The sequence below is a fragment of the Phragmites australis genome, chromosome 3, assembly GCF_958298935.1.
Source record: "Phragmites australis chromosome 3, lpPhrAust1.1, whole genome shotgun sequence".
In the NCBI taxonomy this organism is placed as follows: domain Eukaryota; kingdom Viridiplantae; phylum Streptophyta; class Magnoliopsida; order Poales; family Poaceae; genus Phragmites; species Phragmites australis.
In genome coordinates this window covers 18,690,009-18,706,799 of record NC_084923.1, presented here as the reverse complement: position 1 = coordinate 18,706,799, position 16,791 = coordinate 18,690,009, and the positions used below count along the sequence as shown (strand labels likewise).

The 16,791-nt window shown below is 45.3% G+C and overlaps 1 protein-coding gene and 1 pseudogene across 3 annotated transcripts; both read right to left on the bottom strand.

The window, feature by feature from the left end:
• Positions 1–50: 50 nt before the first annotated feature.
• LOC133910557 (annexin D3-like) lies at positions 51–705 on the bottom strand (annotated as a pseudogene).
• A 7,161-nt stretch (positions 706–7,866) lies between these two features.
• Positions 7,867–16,376, bottom strand: LOC133912535 (protein DGS1, mitochondrial-like). 3 transcript variants are annotated; one of them, XM_062355326.1, is made up of 15 exons: positions 15,853–16,256; positions 14,915–15,029; positions 14,600–14,803; positions 14,204–14,332; positions 13,944–14,111; positions 13,140–13,334; positions 12,452–12,552; positions 10,841–10,930; positions 9,661–9,733; positions 9,550–9,578; positions 9,318–9,441; positions 8,984–9,094; positions 8,349–8,449; positions 8,090–8,267; positions 7,867–7,983 (listed from the first exon to the last, which is right to left on the bottom strand). In XM_062355326.1, the coding sequence occupies exons 1-14, from the start codon at positions 16,086–16,088 to the stop codon at positions 8,135–8,137; spliced, it is 1,809 nt and encodes a 602-aa protein (XP_062211310.1). In that variant the 5' UTR covers positions 16,089–16,256; the 3' UTR covers positions 7,867–7,983; positions 8,090–8,134. The 3 variants fall into 3 exon arrangements, with proteins under 3 accessions (XP_062211310.1, XP_062211311.1, XP_062211308.1); XM_062355327.1 differs by lacking the exon at positions 15,853–16,256 and adding an exon at positions 16,264–16,376 and having other exon boundaries at positions 7,867–8,267; XM_062355324.1 differs by having other exon boundaries at positions 7,867–8,267.
• Positions 16,377–16,791: the final 415 nt, after the last annotated feature.

Genomic DNA, 16,791 nt, shown 5'->3' with positions numbered 1-16,791 from the left:
AGCGGAAGAGGGGTTTCTCAGACCTGGCGAATAGCCTTAAGCATTGTGTCTTATCTGAACATGACATGGGCCTTTGAGACCTCGAAATAAAGGGATGCATCAGAAATTTTTATTTTTTTTTGGTCTTTGTACATCTTTAATCAAGTTTCATTGAGGGAGTGGTAGGCGCGGCGAACAGCGATGAGGTGGTCCGGTGCGGAGGCGCAAGTGACCGCGACCAGTACCCAGATGTGCTGGTCGCCCATCCTCTTGTTGAGCGCCTCGTTGGCCAGCCGCGCATCCCTCTCCGCCGGGTCCATTGTCCACAGGACAATGGCATTCTTGGGAACACAAAGTGGAGGGAACCATGAGTCACCACTGAGCATCCCAAGAAGGCTTCCTTTTTTTTTCTTTTCTGTTCTGTTTGTACTCGGAAGTAGCCGAAGAGCTCGGAGCGGAGGCGGTCGAGGAGGGACTCCCTGTAGAGGCTGGCGTACGCGCGGCGTATCTCGACGCGACGCGCGGTAGCCCTCCGGCTGAGGATGACGATCAACGCCTTCTCGACCGTGCCCCACCCTGCACGCAACAACAGGGGCAAGGTACAGAGGCAAGATCGCAGGCAATGCGCGTGTAGATCACCGCCGGGTTACCTTGCATGACCTTCCTGAGGCTCTCGGCGTTGGCGGCCGCAGACGGTGCGGGGCTCGGGACGGCCGTGGTCGCCATCTCGTCCCGCCGGGGAGCGACCGAACGAGGAGGAGGAAGGTGAGGAGGTAACGTGCAATTGTGCCAATGGCAGGTAGGAATGCGACGGGTGAGAGCCAGCCATTGATCTAATCCCTGGACCTGGAGTAGCTAGGTCCGTCAGGTTCAATCGATTTGTGTAAGAGCAGAGGAAGAGCAGTTCGAGAATCTCCAGGAGTAAGCCTTCAAAGAGTCTGAGCAGCAAGTTGAAAGAGGCAAGTGTCCTTAAATATTTTGATCCTAGTTTTCGAATGCGTTCTTTATTTCAAATATGCATGCTATTAATTTTGAATCGTAATTACTTATAGTACCATATTCCATATATTACTTGTCGTCTAGCTGTCAATAGTGGTTTATGGGTAGTTTATGCTTAGCTTTGCATAAGGGTATGGATGGGTTATCAGCTAAATATGATTAATGAACTATGCAACTATGAGTTGGAAATTATGGTAACTTGTGTGGTAATATGGAACCTAGGGATGTTGAGCAGAAGGTTGGTTGATGATGGTGCGTGAGGCACAAGTGTGTGAAATACTTTGGTGGGTGGTAGTGTTTGCTCGGTGTCCTAAGGACCGGTTCATGGAGTGACAACCCAAGAATTATCATCAATCCACGAGGCTTATATGGGTACGGCCTGTCTTAGTAATTAGCAGATTCTCAGCATAGAATGAGCCACTGGTGATGTAGTAGAAGGGAAGAGTGATTCTTTCCGAAGCTACAAGGCGCATAAGGGGGCTTCTGTGTGGTGTGACTCCATTTTAACGGCGGTGGAACCGTAGCAGGCTTATTCTTGTTAGGATGATGCTTTGTAAAAGCCTTGTAGTGATCCCTGGACGACACACGACTGGCGTGTGTTAAGTGTTTGCGTAACACGATAACAAGGAAATCATAACTCGTGGGGAAAGCTGGACAACCTCTACAGAGTTTTGAGCCTGAACTCTGTCAATCTACTGCACCCGTCCGTAACCATTCTGAGTACTCCCAGATCGATTGTTTGAGCGAGCTTAACTCCAATAATTGGTATCAGACCCTCATTCAGCGATTTGAGTGACCATGGCAGCTACGGCGGGCAGCGCATCAAGGACGCCTCCACGGCGTCGTGTTCCCCATTCTCCGATTCCTCCTCCATGTCGCTCGCGCTACCGTGACGATGGCCACTGCGAAGTGGTTGTGGAACGTGTCATCAAGAAATTGTCGTGCTCCATCGTCTACCCCATGCTCACATGAACCAACTACCAAGAGTGGTCCCTGGTGATGCAGGTCAATCTCCAAGCCCAAGGGTTGTGGGAGGCCATTGATCCCGGCAACACTGAGCACCATGACGATCGACTGGCGCTTGTGGCAATTTTGCATGCAGTCCCTCAGGAGATGTGGAGCATGCTGGCGGTGAAAGACACAGTGAAAGCGGCATGGGAGGCTGTGAAGACCATCCACATTGGCGTCAAGCGTGTGCGGGAGGCCAACGCCTAGCGGCTGCGGAGGGACTTTGGCGAGCTCTCGTTCAAAGATGGTGAGTTCGTTGATGATTTCTCCATGCGTATCAATGGCCTCGCCAATAGCCTGCGCGTTCTCAGCGACAACATCACTGATGCGGAGGTGGTCAAGAAGTTCCTTCAGGTGGTCTCGGAGAAGCTTTCGTAGGTGGCGATTTCCATCAAGACACTCCTCGATCTGAACCAGCTCTCAATCAAGGAAATCACCAACCGCCTACGCGCCATCGAACAGAGGAGCAAGCCTCGACCTCTCACTGACAGCCATGGGCACCTTCTTCTATGTGAGGAGTGGCTTGCTCGCCAGTGTAAGCGTGAGCAGGAGGCCTCACACGGCGGCTCTAGCAGCGGTGGTCATGGCAAGTACCATGGAAAGGGGCATGGGCACGGTGGCAGCGAGAGTGGCACACACGACTGCTCGAGCGCAGGCTCGGGCCGTGATTCCTCCGACGACAAATGCTGAAACTGTGGAAAGCTCACTGGGCCAAAGACTATAGGAGCAAGCCCAAGAAAGGTGGCTAGGCCCATGTGGCCCAGGACAATGAGCCTTCTGTGCTCTTGATCAAGGCGAGTGGAGTTCACACAATTCTATCGCCACCACCACCGCGAGCTCAGTCTCTACCACGGTGAGCTCCTTCACAACCACCTCTTCGTGTTGCATCTCCACCACGTGTGCTGCCAACGCTGCACCTCATCATCGCACCACTAACCCTGCCTCGGCCAGTCGGTTCCTCTACGTTGACATGCCGATTTGTGCACTGGTCGAGGAGAAGGTCTTCGCGTAGTTCGATGATGAGCATGAGAAGGACCACCGGCGATGGGTCCTTGACATCGGGGCAACTAACCATATTTCTGGTACCCAGGCCGCTTTCTCCAACCTCGATGTTGCGATCTGCGGCACCGTCAAATTTGGGGACGGATCGGTGGTGCAGATCGAAGGGTGCGGCACGGTGCTCTTCATCTACAAGAACGGTGAGCACTGCTTGTTCCCTGGAGTCTAATACATCCCCAAGCTGACCACGAACATCATAAGCATGGGACATCTCAACGAGATCAAGTTCTAGATCCTCGTCGATGGCGGCATGATGAGGATACATGATCCGGAGCATTGCATCCTAGCTAAGGTCATCCGCTCCCCTAATCGGCTCTATGTGCTCGACCTACCATTGCATGGTCGGTGTGCCTCTTAGTACATGGAGCAGAGGATGACTAGAGGTGGCACGCTCACTTTGGCCACCTCAATTTCCCAGCACTGCGAAAGCTGGCGCGGGAAGGCTTGGTGTGTGGCATGCCCACTATGGAGCAGGTGGACCAGCTGTGCGAGGGGTGCCTCGCTAGCAAGTATCATCGGACACCATTCCCGGAGCACGCAAAATTTCGGACCGAGCGTGTCCTCGAGTTGGTGCGCGGTGACCTCTGCGAGCCAATTACACCAGCGACGCCCAGCGGGAAGAAATATTTCATTTTGCTGGTCAATGACTTCAGTTATTTCATGTGGATCGATATGCTCCCATCCAAGGACCAAGCACCAGGTGCAATCAAGCGATTTCAGGTCACAGCGGAAGAAAAATCAGGGCGCGAGATGAGAGCCCTCCGCACTGATCGCGGAGGTGAATTCACTTCGGCTGACTTCACCGAGCATTGCACTGAGACTGGCGTGCGCCGACAACTCACTATGCCATATTCACCACAGCAAAATGGAGTGGTAGAACACAGGAATCAAACGGTGGTGGCGACAGCTCGCTCCATGCTCAAGGCAAAGGGGCTACCGGGGATCTTCTGGGGAGAAGCTATCACCACGACAGTGTACCTGTTGAACATATCACTGACAAAGAGCATCGAGGGGATGACCCCCTTCCAGGCATGGTACGAGAAGAAGTCGGTAGTCCATCACCTTTGTACCTTTGGTTGTGTGGTCTATGTCAAACTCACCACTCCGCATCTGAAGAAGCTCAATGACCGCACCAGGAAGATGATCTTCATCGGCTACGAGACCGCGTCAAAGGCTTACCACGCCTATGACCTGGTCACAGAGTGCGTTCATGTAACATGCAATGTGGTCTTTGATGAGGAGGCGTAGTGGGACTGGAGCAGTGACGAGGCGCACGATGCTGCGTCTGACGAGCCGTTCACGGTTGAGTACATGACCCTATACGAAACCGGGCAGAACAACGTCGACCAACAAGGAGGACCCGCAGGAGTCGCTCCAACAGCTCTAGCCCCAAACATGGCACCAGCACCTTCTTCATCGCCAGTCCCAGCCATGCCTGCCGGGAACTCTGATTCTACACCAGCCTCTACACCAAGTTCATCACCCATGCAATTCGCCTCACCACCAAGTGTTCACGGGGACGAATTGGATGCAGACCACGACAATGTGCCACTCTGTTTCCACACGGTTGACGGCATCATTGGACCATCGACACAGCTTGGTCATGCGTTGCGTGAGCTAGTGGACCACGAGCTTCTCGTGGTGAGTGCTGAAGAGTCAGCCTCTTTCGATGAGGCACAACAGCATGAGTGCTGGTAGCAAGCAATGATGGAAGAAATGAGCTTGATCGAGAGGAACAGAACCTAGGAACTTGTTGAGCTATCATCCAATCGGCATCAAGTGGGTGTACCGAGTCAAGCGTGATGAGAAGGGTGCCATTGTTAAATACTAGGCACGACTTGTCATAAAGGGTTATGTCCAGCGCGCAGGGATAGATTTTGACAAAGTATTCGCTCTGGTGGCGCGCATTGAGACAATACGACTACTCGTAGCCATCACGGCACACAATGGCTAGGAGGTACACCACATGGACGTTAAGTCAACCTTCCTCAATGGAGAGCTCAAGGAGGATGTCTTCGTCGCACAACCCCAAGGCTTCATCGATAGCAGGCACAAGCGCAAAGTACTCAAGCTAAAGAAGGCCCTCTATGGTCTTCGGCAAGCTCCACGAGCATGGAATGTCAAGCTAAATGAAAGTCTGCTTGAGCTAGGCTTCAACCGAAGTGAAGCAGAACACGACATCTACACGCGCCACACCGACATAGCTCGGTTGGTGGTTGGGGTGTACGTCGACAATTTGGTGATCACCGGATCAAATCCTGAAGAGATCCTGAAGTTCAAGCTTGAGATGAAGAAGATCTTCCAGATGAGTGATCTCGGCTTATTGTCATATTACCTTGGCCTGGAAGTACATCAAGGGCCGAATGGCATCACTATCTGTCAAACAGCTTATGCTCTCAAGCTACTGGAGAATGCGGGTTTGGCCGAATGCAACTTGTGCCATGTCCCAATGGAGACCAGCTGAAGTTAAGCAAGAAAAGTTTAGAACCAGCAGCAGATGTGACTGAATTTCGGAGTCTTGTTGGCAACCTTCGATATCTGGAGCACTCACGCCTTGACTTAGCCTATTCAGTTAGTTATGTCAGTCGATTCATGGAGGATCCACGGCTTGATCATCTTCTTGCCATAAAGCATATGCTGAGGTATGTTGCAGGTACTAGTACATTTGGTCTTCATTTCGGAAAAGGAGAAAATGCACTGCTTGAACTACTTGGATTCAGTGATAGTGACATAGCAGGAGATGTGGATAACCGAAAGAGTACCTCAGGTGTTATGTTCTTTCTTGGGGGGAGCCCAATTGCTTGGCAATCCCAGAAGCAGAAAGTAGTTGCCCTTTCGCCATGCAAAGCCGAGTATATTGCTGCAGCAACTGCAGCTTGCCAGGGCACATGGTTGTTTAGGCTTTTGACTGAAGTTCTTGGTGTTAAGCTGAAAACTCCAATGCTGAAGATAGACAACAAGGCAGCCCTATCCTTGTGTCAGAACCCGTCTTCCACGACCGAAACAAACACATTGACATAAGATTCCACTTCATTCGGGAGTGCATTGACATGGGGAGATCAATGTTGAATTCGCCAGGACTCAAGAACAGCTAGCTGATCTCCTGACCAAGTCACTTGGTCGAGTCAGATTTGCGGAGCTGCGTGGAAGGATCGGCGTCATCAACGTCAAGTGAACACTGCAAGTTTAGGGGGAGTTTGTTGAATAATCCTCGCGTGCTCAGCTAGTTGAGCTCCTTAGGAGCGCGTCAGTCAAAGTCTGTTAGTTAGCTTTGCTTTTGTTTCGGCACCTTCAGCTAGTGGCATCAGAATAGGACTTCATGGCCGTGTGGGATGGCACACGGTCACCTTTCTTGCCGCTATTAGTTCGGCCACTAAGGCCAGTTTGTTAGCATGTAATCCCTTTTAAATAGCTGATTAAATCAATGGAAAAGTCGCTCAATTGTGCGTCACCAAAACACACTGCTTTCAGTCAGAGTTCTGAGCCTGAACTTTGTCAGTCTACTGCACCCGTCCGTAACCATTCTGAGTTCTCCCAGGTGATTTTCAGTTCCTGATCGATTGTTTGAGCGATCTTAACTCCAACATTCTTCTCCGCAAGCGCCGGCGCCGGCGCAGACGCAGGGATCGAGCGGTGCGAGGACGAGTACATGCGCCACCTCAAGACCGAGTTCTCCCGGTTCAAGAGCGCCATGGTGCTGTGGGCGATGGACCCGTGGGAGCGCGACGCGCGTTGGGCGCACCACGTGCTGCACAAGGCGCACCCGCCGGCCATCCTCGTGGAGGTCGCCTGCACGCGCACCGCCGACGAGCTGCTCGGCTCCCGGCGCGCGTACCAGGCGCTCTACCACCGCTCGTTCGAGGAGGACGTCGCCTACCGCGTCAAGGACGCCAACGCCAACACAATGGGTAGTTTTAGGTCGCTACTTAGTTCTTTATAAGTTAATTAGGTGGAGACGAATCTTTAATTCAATTAAATGAGTTTTGGATGGATCCATCCAATGACTAAAAAAATCAAAAAACTTGCATCCCTACATGATACACGGACTCACACTGACACACTGAACCGCTTGGCTGCATTCAGCTGCTGGCAGGGCTGGTGAGCGCGTTCCGGTACGAGGGCGAGCGCGTGAGCGAGGAGCTGGCCAAGGCGCTGGGCGCCGCCGTCAAGTCGGCGTCGCCATCTGCGGCGAAGCTGGTGCAGAAGGAGCAGGTGGTGCGGGTGCTCGCCACCAGGAGCAAGCCCCAGCTCAGGGCCACCATCAGGTGCACGGCAAACCACACGAAGAGGTGCCTGAACAGACAGAAACCTCCCTGGTTCCATCCATGCCTCATGGAACCGCTTTGGACTCCCCTGTTTCTTCTCCCCCCTGCTGCAATGCAACTGATCAGGACCTCGCCGCCGAGCCGTGCCTGCAAGAGGCCGTCAAGTGCCTGGGCTCGCCAGCCAAGCACTTCAGCGAGGTGATCAACGGGGCGTTCAAGGACGGCGCGGACAAGCAGGCCAAGGCGGCGCTCACCCGCGTCGCCGTGTCCCGCTCCGACGCGGACACGCGAGGCAGCACGGGACCAAGCTCGCCGACGCAGTGGCCAAGAACACCCACGGCCATTACAAGGACGCGTTGCTCGCCAAGATCGGCAAGTGAAGGAATCCAAGGTAGTGCGTTGCTTCCGTTATCGTCTCAGCTCCTGATCGCATGTTTGGTCCTACCGTAGCTTGCACTTTTGCAGCAGTAATTTGTCATCGTTGAGCAATGCGTTACTTGGTTATGATCTGTAGGAACGAATAAGTGAAGTGAACAATCAACAGTTTCAAGTCGAGGGACTGAACTTCTCTTCTATTCTTTTTCCAATCGTGGCTGGTACGGTATACCGGAGCCACATCCTGACATCCAGTGCAGTTTACGAAACATCATGCGTGCCGCAAAGAACCATTGTTCTGTTATACCGAAGCCAACAAGGCTCCCAGATATTCGGTGTCAAAATCTTCACAACTATCATACTAAATTGCGAAGTAGATTGCAAGTTGCCGCACAAGTTCTGACCTCACAGTATCCCAAAATGAACACAATGTTCACCACCAGAGAAAGCTATAGACGAGGCAAACGACTCGATGAGTATGGAAGCAGGCAGTTGTACATCCACTTCAATCGTGAAACAACGATCAGCTTGTCTGACATTCCCATGTCAAGCTTTGCCAGATCAAAGATGTCTTCTCTCAGGCTGCAATGCAAACAATTTGGTACACATGACATCCAAAGTGATCAACAAAAGAAGTCAAGAACTTTGAGTTGAGAGACTGACCTTAACCACTCGCCAGTTTCTTTCGCATGTGACTCAACAGCTTTGCATAATCTATCAAGCGTGTAAAGTACTAATCCGAACTTACACCGTGCCTCTTCCTCCTATAAAGGAAATGTTATATGCTCATATCATAATCCCAAGACTTACAAATTGGTTATCCAGCATTTGTTGCATGCTGCCTTTTGGATTCAGAAAACAATTGTCTCAAATATTTGTGATTCATATAGGGGATGCCTAATATTAAAAGGAATTTTTGCTTTTATGGCATCAAAAGATCCACAGAAAAGTGCTATATTTGGTGAACAGAATTGGCAAATACGTGAACATTGCAATCTTTGGTGGTATTAAAGTGTACTGGTGAAAATGCAGCTAGGTGGTATAGAATTAAATAGGTGATATTTCAAGGTCACCAAACCAATTTTTCCATGTTAAAAAGGTAGTTTTGGCACTCTCACATTTGGTAAGAGAACAAGATCCTTACTTACCAAGATCCTTACAAATACGACTTTAAGTCCTATAGTTATAGCAAAGACAGTCATCAATAGAAGGCCAAGTGAATCCTAATACTAGAGAATGTGCAACTCATATAAATAAGCATGCTAGAGTAGACTAATTTCAGATCTAGATGAAATTACCATCCCATTATCTCTGCAATACTGAAACTCCATAAGCCTCCTCTCTACATCGACAAGAAGCAGCCTTCGTTGACATCGTGCAATATTACCTCTTCCCTCTGCACCATGGTCCTATTTAACAAGCAGAGCATTAATTAGCCAAATTCAACATACTGTCCTTTCTAGTTTCTACTTTCCATAACCACTAGTGCGCAGCACAAACTGCAAAGATAGGTAACACTCATAGGTTAAAGAGCAAGATGTCATGATCCAATAGAGTTATAGCTACTTCGCGGCAGATGGCCTAGAAGTAACATTTGAACAGGAAAATGGTTTTGATGGCTTATATACATACACGCAGAGCCCATGCTCGCACTAACATAAGCAGCAGAAGCGAAAGACCAAACGCTGGAAGAGCTGCAAGAACAGCAAAGTTTATTGCATTTGCCCTAAGAATCTGATCCATTTCCAGTAGTCCCCTGTGTAAGAACATTTCAATTGTCAATGATGGTGAATATTAAATAAGACAAAACGTATCTTTATGTAATTTCATAAGTATTTTTCAGACAGTGGGTAGCTTAACTTACGATTCAAGATCCAATTTAAGCTTTTGAATCTGAGATTTTCAAAATTGAAGGTCAGTGAAACACTTGATTTCAAATGAATGTACCCCAAAAAAGGAAGAAGAGTGAAAGAACCTGAATAAGCATGGCACGGGCTAGTTCTCCACTGAACAGATTTTGGAGTGGATGTACCAACTCATTCTCATATCTGCGTAATATAAATATAAATATAAAGAGAGTCCAAAGTAAAAAAAAAAAGACTAGATAGCATCCCATACTTCCATTGCTCAACTGGTTAATAGAATGTAAACTATCAACTCAACTGTGAAAGAAAGAAGCACTACCGAACTCAATTCATTACTAAGTCATCCAAACAGAGAGATTCACACAATGGCCAGACGCCCAAGCAGTAGAAGTGAAGTGTCTATAAAGCACGTGTAGTACATAATCACAATCTTGTGGATTCCAGATCATGTCATGCTAATAAGTCATCACAAGTTACATGGTTAAGATAAAATTTTGACACCGAAATTATATTAGCAACTCCCTGGAATCATAGAAGCAATATACACATGGGTTCCTCACTTACTAAAGCTTGCCGCTTCTATTAGTGAGTGATCATTTCAGTCCTTATGTCACAAACTCAAAGTTGGGGAGAAAGTTTCGTGAGGTGTTTCAAGGATCATAAATCTAAATGCAAACTTAACATTGGATAGGAGTTTTTATAGCATGAACTTGTTAATTGCTATTCACATCTGAGGTCAAACCCACTTCAAATTTGATTTTTGGAATATGTTGAGTTCAAGTTAATTTTGATTTCTCCAAACTTTATTCAAATCCATTTTGAACTTTTAATTTTCAAACAGAACCTATTATGTCACCAGGAAAAGTCGGACCACTAATAGATTCCAGTTCAAAGAAGCTTAAAATTAAAATGAATTAAAAACATTAAGTTCAAAGGGCCAAATGGTGCCTATTCGTTTCAGGTTGATCATTGGTTTTTAGTTGCTGGCAAGTATCGCCAGATGCAAACTTAGTTTACTAAAGCATCTAAAACTCTAATTAAGTATATAACATACACATAAATCATGTTTTTCCTTTTGTGGAAAAAGGAAGATAAATTCCTTCAAAAGGGGCAGAAAATATATTCCTTCAAAGGGTCACAGAGAAAGGTGAAATTGCTCTCTTTAGCATGAGATCACAATAAAAATCTTAAGAAAATCAAATACTACTGGCATTGAGAATTGCACTATCTAGTGAGATGGATGTCAAGTTTGTCAACACCATAACAGTATGCACCATTCACACAGCCTACCTCTTTGTGAGTATCTCCAGCATCGCCTCCACTGATACATCTTCTGGCAACTTCCTACCTGAAGTCTGCTCACAAAAGGCAAGTAACATCCTACAAATGACAAATCCAACATGTAAGATGTAACTATTGGGGTTAAAATGCAAAATACGCTTCATAAGACACAATTTTAATATTTTGAAATAATTAAAACAAAAATTTATAAGGTTTGCCATCAAACAGAAAACATCTTGCAATTAGCTAAGGACTTCTACAAGACATCCAACAATGCAGGTAAAATTTCCAGCAAATGACACTCGGGGACCACATTAATACCCAACAATAAAGTACTACCCCCGTTCTTTTTTATTTATCCTTGTTGACTTTTCACAGTCTTCGAGGTGTCTCTTTGACTACTACTTTTATAACATTGTATCAATATATACTAATAAAATTATACTTTTACAAAAGCTTTTCTAAAGACAAATCTAATGATATTATTTTTATATAGCCAATCTTGGTAATTTCAAACATTTTAGTGGTCAAACTTTTAAAAGTTTGACTGCATGGATTCTAAAAGGACAAATAAAAAAGGGAGGTAATAACTTATAAAATAACAGCAAAACTGAAGTTTTTAATATTCATGACAATGAAAGCTAACAAATCTTGTACTGTATAAATTAGATCACGCCCAAATGAAAGCATATTAGCAGCAAACAATCAAAAGAGTAGAAAAGGTACCAACAGTGATGAACACGCTTTTTTGCTTTTTTTAAAATAAACATCAGTCAGTGTCAACAATTCAATCCTATAAAGGGATCCACAAAAGGTAGGGCCAGCAAAACCAAGATTGACTCACGATTTCATGTGGCCTCTTAGATGGCAGCTAAAAACTTTTGGTTGACCTAGTTTAAATGTGTAAAGAAAAAGGATACAATTATCCAGTAATCTTGTAGCATACACAATTGAATACCCCCAAAATTGTCATTCTGTACTTCTGAAAAAAAAAACTGTTATTCTGTAGTTTGGTTAAGGCTCAACATAAGAACTCCATTTAGGGTTAATCTTAAATTATGAGAAATTGTGTCAGGCACAGTCACGCCTGTTCCATCTGAAGTTGTGCAACTAGGCATACTTGGCTTCAAAGTTGTTTCATACATACATGTGATTGTTTCAATTATGCACCAACAATACCAACATTTATGAAATCTTGGAACACGAGTATATAAAAAACTCAACCCAAGGGGAGAGACATCCCGAAGGTATTGCATTAAGGTAGAGAAAAAGGCCCCGAAAGCTGGCTACAACTTGCATGCTATCGCTGAGTGACCGCGCCACGACCACAGGGAACACACAGTGAGGGGCCCTTTTGCGAGTACCAGGGTTCAAGCCCTGGTTGGTAGCCTCACATCTGGAGGTCTTACCACCGTGCCATTCGCACGTTCTCGAACACAAGTATATATGATTTTACTATCCTAAATCTATTTGGATAAGCAGGTGAAGATTAACGTAAGCCAAATACAGAACAATTCATCAACATTACAGTATTAATTCTTTGGTGAAGTAAAAAGCAGTTATTTGCTTCAAGAAAACTGCATGTCAGTATAAATTAGAGAGGTAGGATTGGGGAATAACCTGCGTAATGAATCTTCAGTTAGTTGGACCTCTTGCTTTTCCATTACACCTTTATCTCTTTGCTTGAATGTCTCAAAAAGCTCATCTCTGATGGAAATGATCTAACGAGTGACAAATATGGAACAGATAGTCATGCCATGAGCACAATAGTAAAACTATCTTCAAAATTTAAAGAACTTGGTTTTAGCTTAACAATGATGATATAGGACATTTTTGCTGTTGGGAGTTCTCAACTAAAATGGACCTACTTGTGGCAACGCTCTCTAAAAATTGATTATATAATATTTAGACCACTACAACAGCAGTGCATAATAAATTTCACAGCTGCATCGACCATTCTATGAAGTTTGTTCGTAGTAACAAGTGCAAATTCTCCACTAAAGAACACATGAATTTACTAACATACCATATTACACAATGGTACCAAAAGACTAAAGCTAACAATGCATAAGGTAGCATGCTTCTCAGTCCAAACTCTGATTTTCCTTTTTGATAGACAAATAGTTGCATGAATAGCCTGATAAAATCAAGCTTCCTATAGTAACCCACAGAACTTCTTATATATGTATAAGTATAAAGAATCAGAAAAGTCTCCTCCTCAATAAAATGCACTACTTACCTTCTAGTAACTTACACCAGCATAATGCATAAAATTTAATGAAAGCACATATATAGAACAATATCTTACTGGTTTCTCAACATGTTCATCCCAAAATCCAGCTACGGACTCTTTAGCATCTTGAATCCAGTTATCAATGTCAGAACTTCCCATCAAGCTGCTATGACGTAAAAGCCATAGAGAACAAACAGAAAGACCCAATGCTCCACATGTGTAGGGCAACCAGTATATTGTTAATTTTTTTGGCCTTTTATGACTTGAGAGCTACAATTACAGAAAAAAACTTTTCAGATAGCGAAGCAACACATTGCTTAACACAGTAGATTTGTAAGGAACATACATAAAATTATTTAGTACTGTATGTATCTAGAAAAATAACTTAGCAACAGATTTACTTTTGTACAGTGAACGAGCCAAAGTTATTGCTACATAAGCATTACAGGATAAAATATTTACAGCAACCACAAAAGGACAAGGAGAAATTGCCAATAAAAAAGTTGATAAAACAGACACTAGTATTCTGATAAGGGGATAACAAAATCAACAGATGATAATCAGCTTATCTACATGATGAATTCTGATGTTTCGTCACCTTTCCAATGTGATTGCTACTATAGCTCTCATCCTACCAGTAATTTCTAATCAGCAAAGACATTGACTGATGTATACATATAAATATTATTTAATGCAAGCAGCAGAAACAGGTATTGTACAAATTTTTATTAGTATAACTATATATCAAATACAGCGCATTGAAGTCCTAATATACTTTGACAACACAGGTAACCCTAGTGATCTAGTCCAGAACCTGAGAGGCTGAAAGCAGCAAATATCACATGTGCGGTAGTTACAGGGAGAGAGAGAGTTTCTTACCTGCAAGGAGAGGAAGTCATCTAACTTCTGGAGATTTTGATAGATTAAATTTATACCATCCGTTGATAAGGCCTCTGTCCATTGTGAACTCTCTACATCAACTTCTGGCAATTCCCTGAACAGGAGCTCATAGGAGTTCCCATCATGTGTAAATAGTTCATTTTGCACCTGAAATACATCCAGTTATATGAAATAACATCCAAGAAGCAAGTCTATGGTATCGACAACACCAAAGTAGATGAAACATAAACATTGCATACCTCACCAACATTTCTAAGTGATACCTCCAATTTAGAGAAAGCGGTATTTAAAACAATAAATAGCGTATGTAGCGATTTATCTGAACTTTCCATTAATCCTTCTCTGCATTTATCAACCTCAGAATGAACCTACAGAAGAGGCAAGGTAGAATTTATATTGATGTGTATGATACTGTAAGTCTGTAACACAAAACAATATTATTCTGGACTAAAAATACAGTCCGAATTTGACAAGAGTAGTACAGCAGTTTGATTCAGAGTAGTCACAAGGTTAAATTCAAAAATGTTACAGGCAAAATATTACTCTACTAGACATAAGCAGATAGAGAATCACAATTATAGGATTACTGCTCCTTTGTTATAATAAATGCATTCGGTGATCTGAAGTTAACAAACCTCTGCAAGAAAAGCAGCCAAACAGTTTTGCATACTTGTCAAGACAGAAAGTTTTGTTGAAACCATATCGGATGCAGAATGCAAAATGTATTGGACTGGACGTCCATTGCTCCCAAGTCTAGTGAGTGTTTGGTATGTTACTTCGGCAAAGGCCCTAGGACCTCTTTCAAAGATCATAAAATAAACTTTCCGTGAGTTTGTTCCCTGAAACGTATTCCACAAGTAAAAATAGTAAATAACACAACAAATAAGATACATCTTTTTAAATAATAACAGCTTAAAAATATTTCAAAAGCCAATGGATTAACTTAATACCTCAGCTTTGGACTGCCAAAATAGTAAGCTTTTGTGAATACTGTGCAAATCAGACAGGGTGTGTTGCACAACATCATCTAAGATGACAAAGGCTTTGGGCATCTCACCAGCAATCCTACAAATAGCATAGGGTCAGAAAATTCAAGTGATCCTGCATCATCACAGCTATCAATGGCATGCCAAAAATATTATACCATGGGTCCATCACATTACCACATAACTACAACAACCAAACATTAGCTAATGAAAAATGATGAGATTCCCTTATTGCTTTTAGTGAGCAATCCCAAAGCAATGCTACCAAGTTCCTTGCAGATCCCCACAAGTTACAATAGCCTAAAACTCGCACAAGTTTACTTGCTTAGTCTGCAATCCACAATGTAACATAAGAAAGCAAAATCCCACAAGCACCAGAGCAAAATCATCCTTTGCCTCTGGTCGATATGGCTGGAAAGGAATGACGGGTCTTTCGACAGGAAACGCACGACATCAGAACGGTGACTGAAACCATCAGGGAGACAGGGAAACTCTGGTTGCAAGCAAGTGGAAAATGCTTAGCTAGTCTAAGTGCTAAACCATAGTGGCAAAAGGTTACAGCTTTGCAATAGGGCTAGACAATTTACATTCCCCTAGATGTAACAGTGGCCGTGTCGCTGTACTCTGTACTCAGCAACTTCTATTTCTCGTTATTTGAATGACACGCTAATCGTTAGCGTGTTCCCGGAAAAAAACAAAAAGCACCAGAGCAACGCTGTTCAAGCAAACGTCCGCAGTAACACTACCTTAACGATGAACCTCAGTGTCACTCTGTTCCGTTCAAAAAAAAAAACTCAGTGTCACTCCTAAATCAGCTAGCATTGCAAACCCCTTGCTGCGGGAAGCTGCTACTGCAGCACACGTGGAACAAGCGCAAACTAATCCTTGCAGGGAACTCTCACCTAGCGGAGTGGGTGGCGGCCGAGCTGAGCGGGAGAGGCAGAGCAGGGCGTCTGCGACGGCGGCGGCGGACGCCGAAGTAGCGGCGGTGGAGGTCGGAGACCGCGGCGAGGAGGCCGGAATCCGGAAGCGGAGGGAGGCGCGCTACGAGGGATCTCCATACGCGCGCGGGCGCGGCGAGGCTCGCGGCATTGGAGGAGTCGCCGGAGCTAGGGTTCTGCGGCGGCGAGGTCGCCATCGGGGTCGGGGATTCGAGGGGACGGCAGTAGTGGGTTTCGGGTTTGAAAGTTTTGCTTGGGTTTGAAGCTTGACTTTCTGGCTTCTGATTCAACCGAGCTCTACTGTTCTTCTTGCTGAACAAGTTTTTTTGTCGCAAAATAAAACTAGCACCAGCAACGGAGGGAAATTGATACCACGCGCCCGGTATCCTAAAATGCCGTAAGTCCTCTCCGTCACCCTCACCACCGAATCCCCCGGCCTCCTTCCTCGGCTCTGGCAAAAAACTTCTCGAACCCTCCTCCGTCTATGATAGCTTCCATCACCGAATTTGCATCTATCAATTATCATCACGCTAACCTAGCATTGCTAGGTCATTGATTTAATATGCCCACCACAAGCCTCGCTCACTGCCCGTGGCTTCAACGGTGTAACTAACACTCCGTCGAACCATTATCGATCACCGCCGGGTTTGACTAGGGCTTCCCTCTAAGCCTGAAGCTCCTAAATCGAACTCTAACAATCCTCAAATTCTAACCCTCAAACCCTATACCACCTGGTAGTGGCAGTATGGAAAAGACGAGATCAGTTTGCAGCAGGGAGGAAGGGCGGCACCGACAGTTTGTAGATCACTCCAAGTCTTATTTTCTGTTGTGAAGGTACTCTTAGTCTAAGTGATATGTAGAATGTCATAAGAAAAAGATAATAAATGAGAAAGACAACAA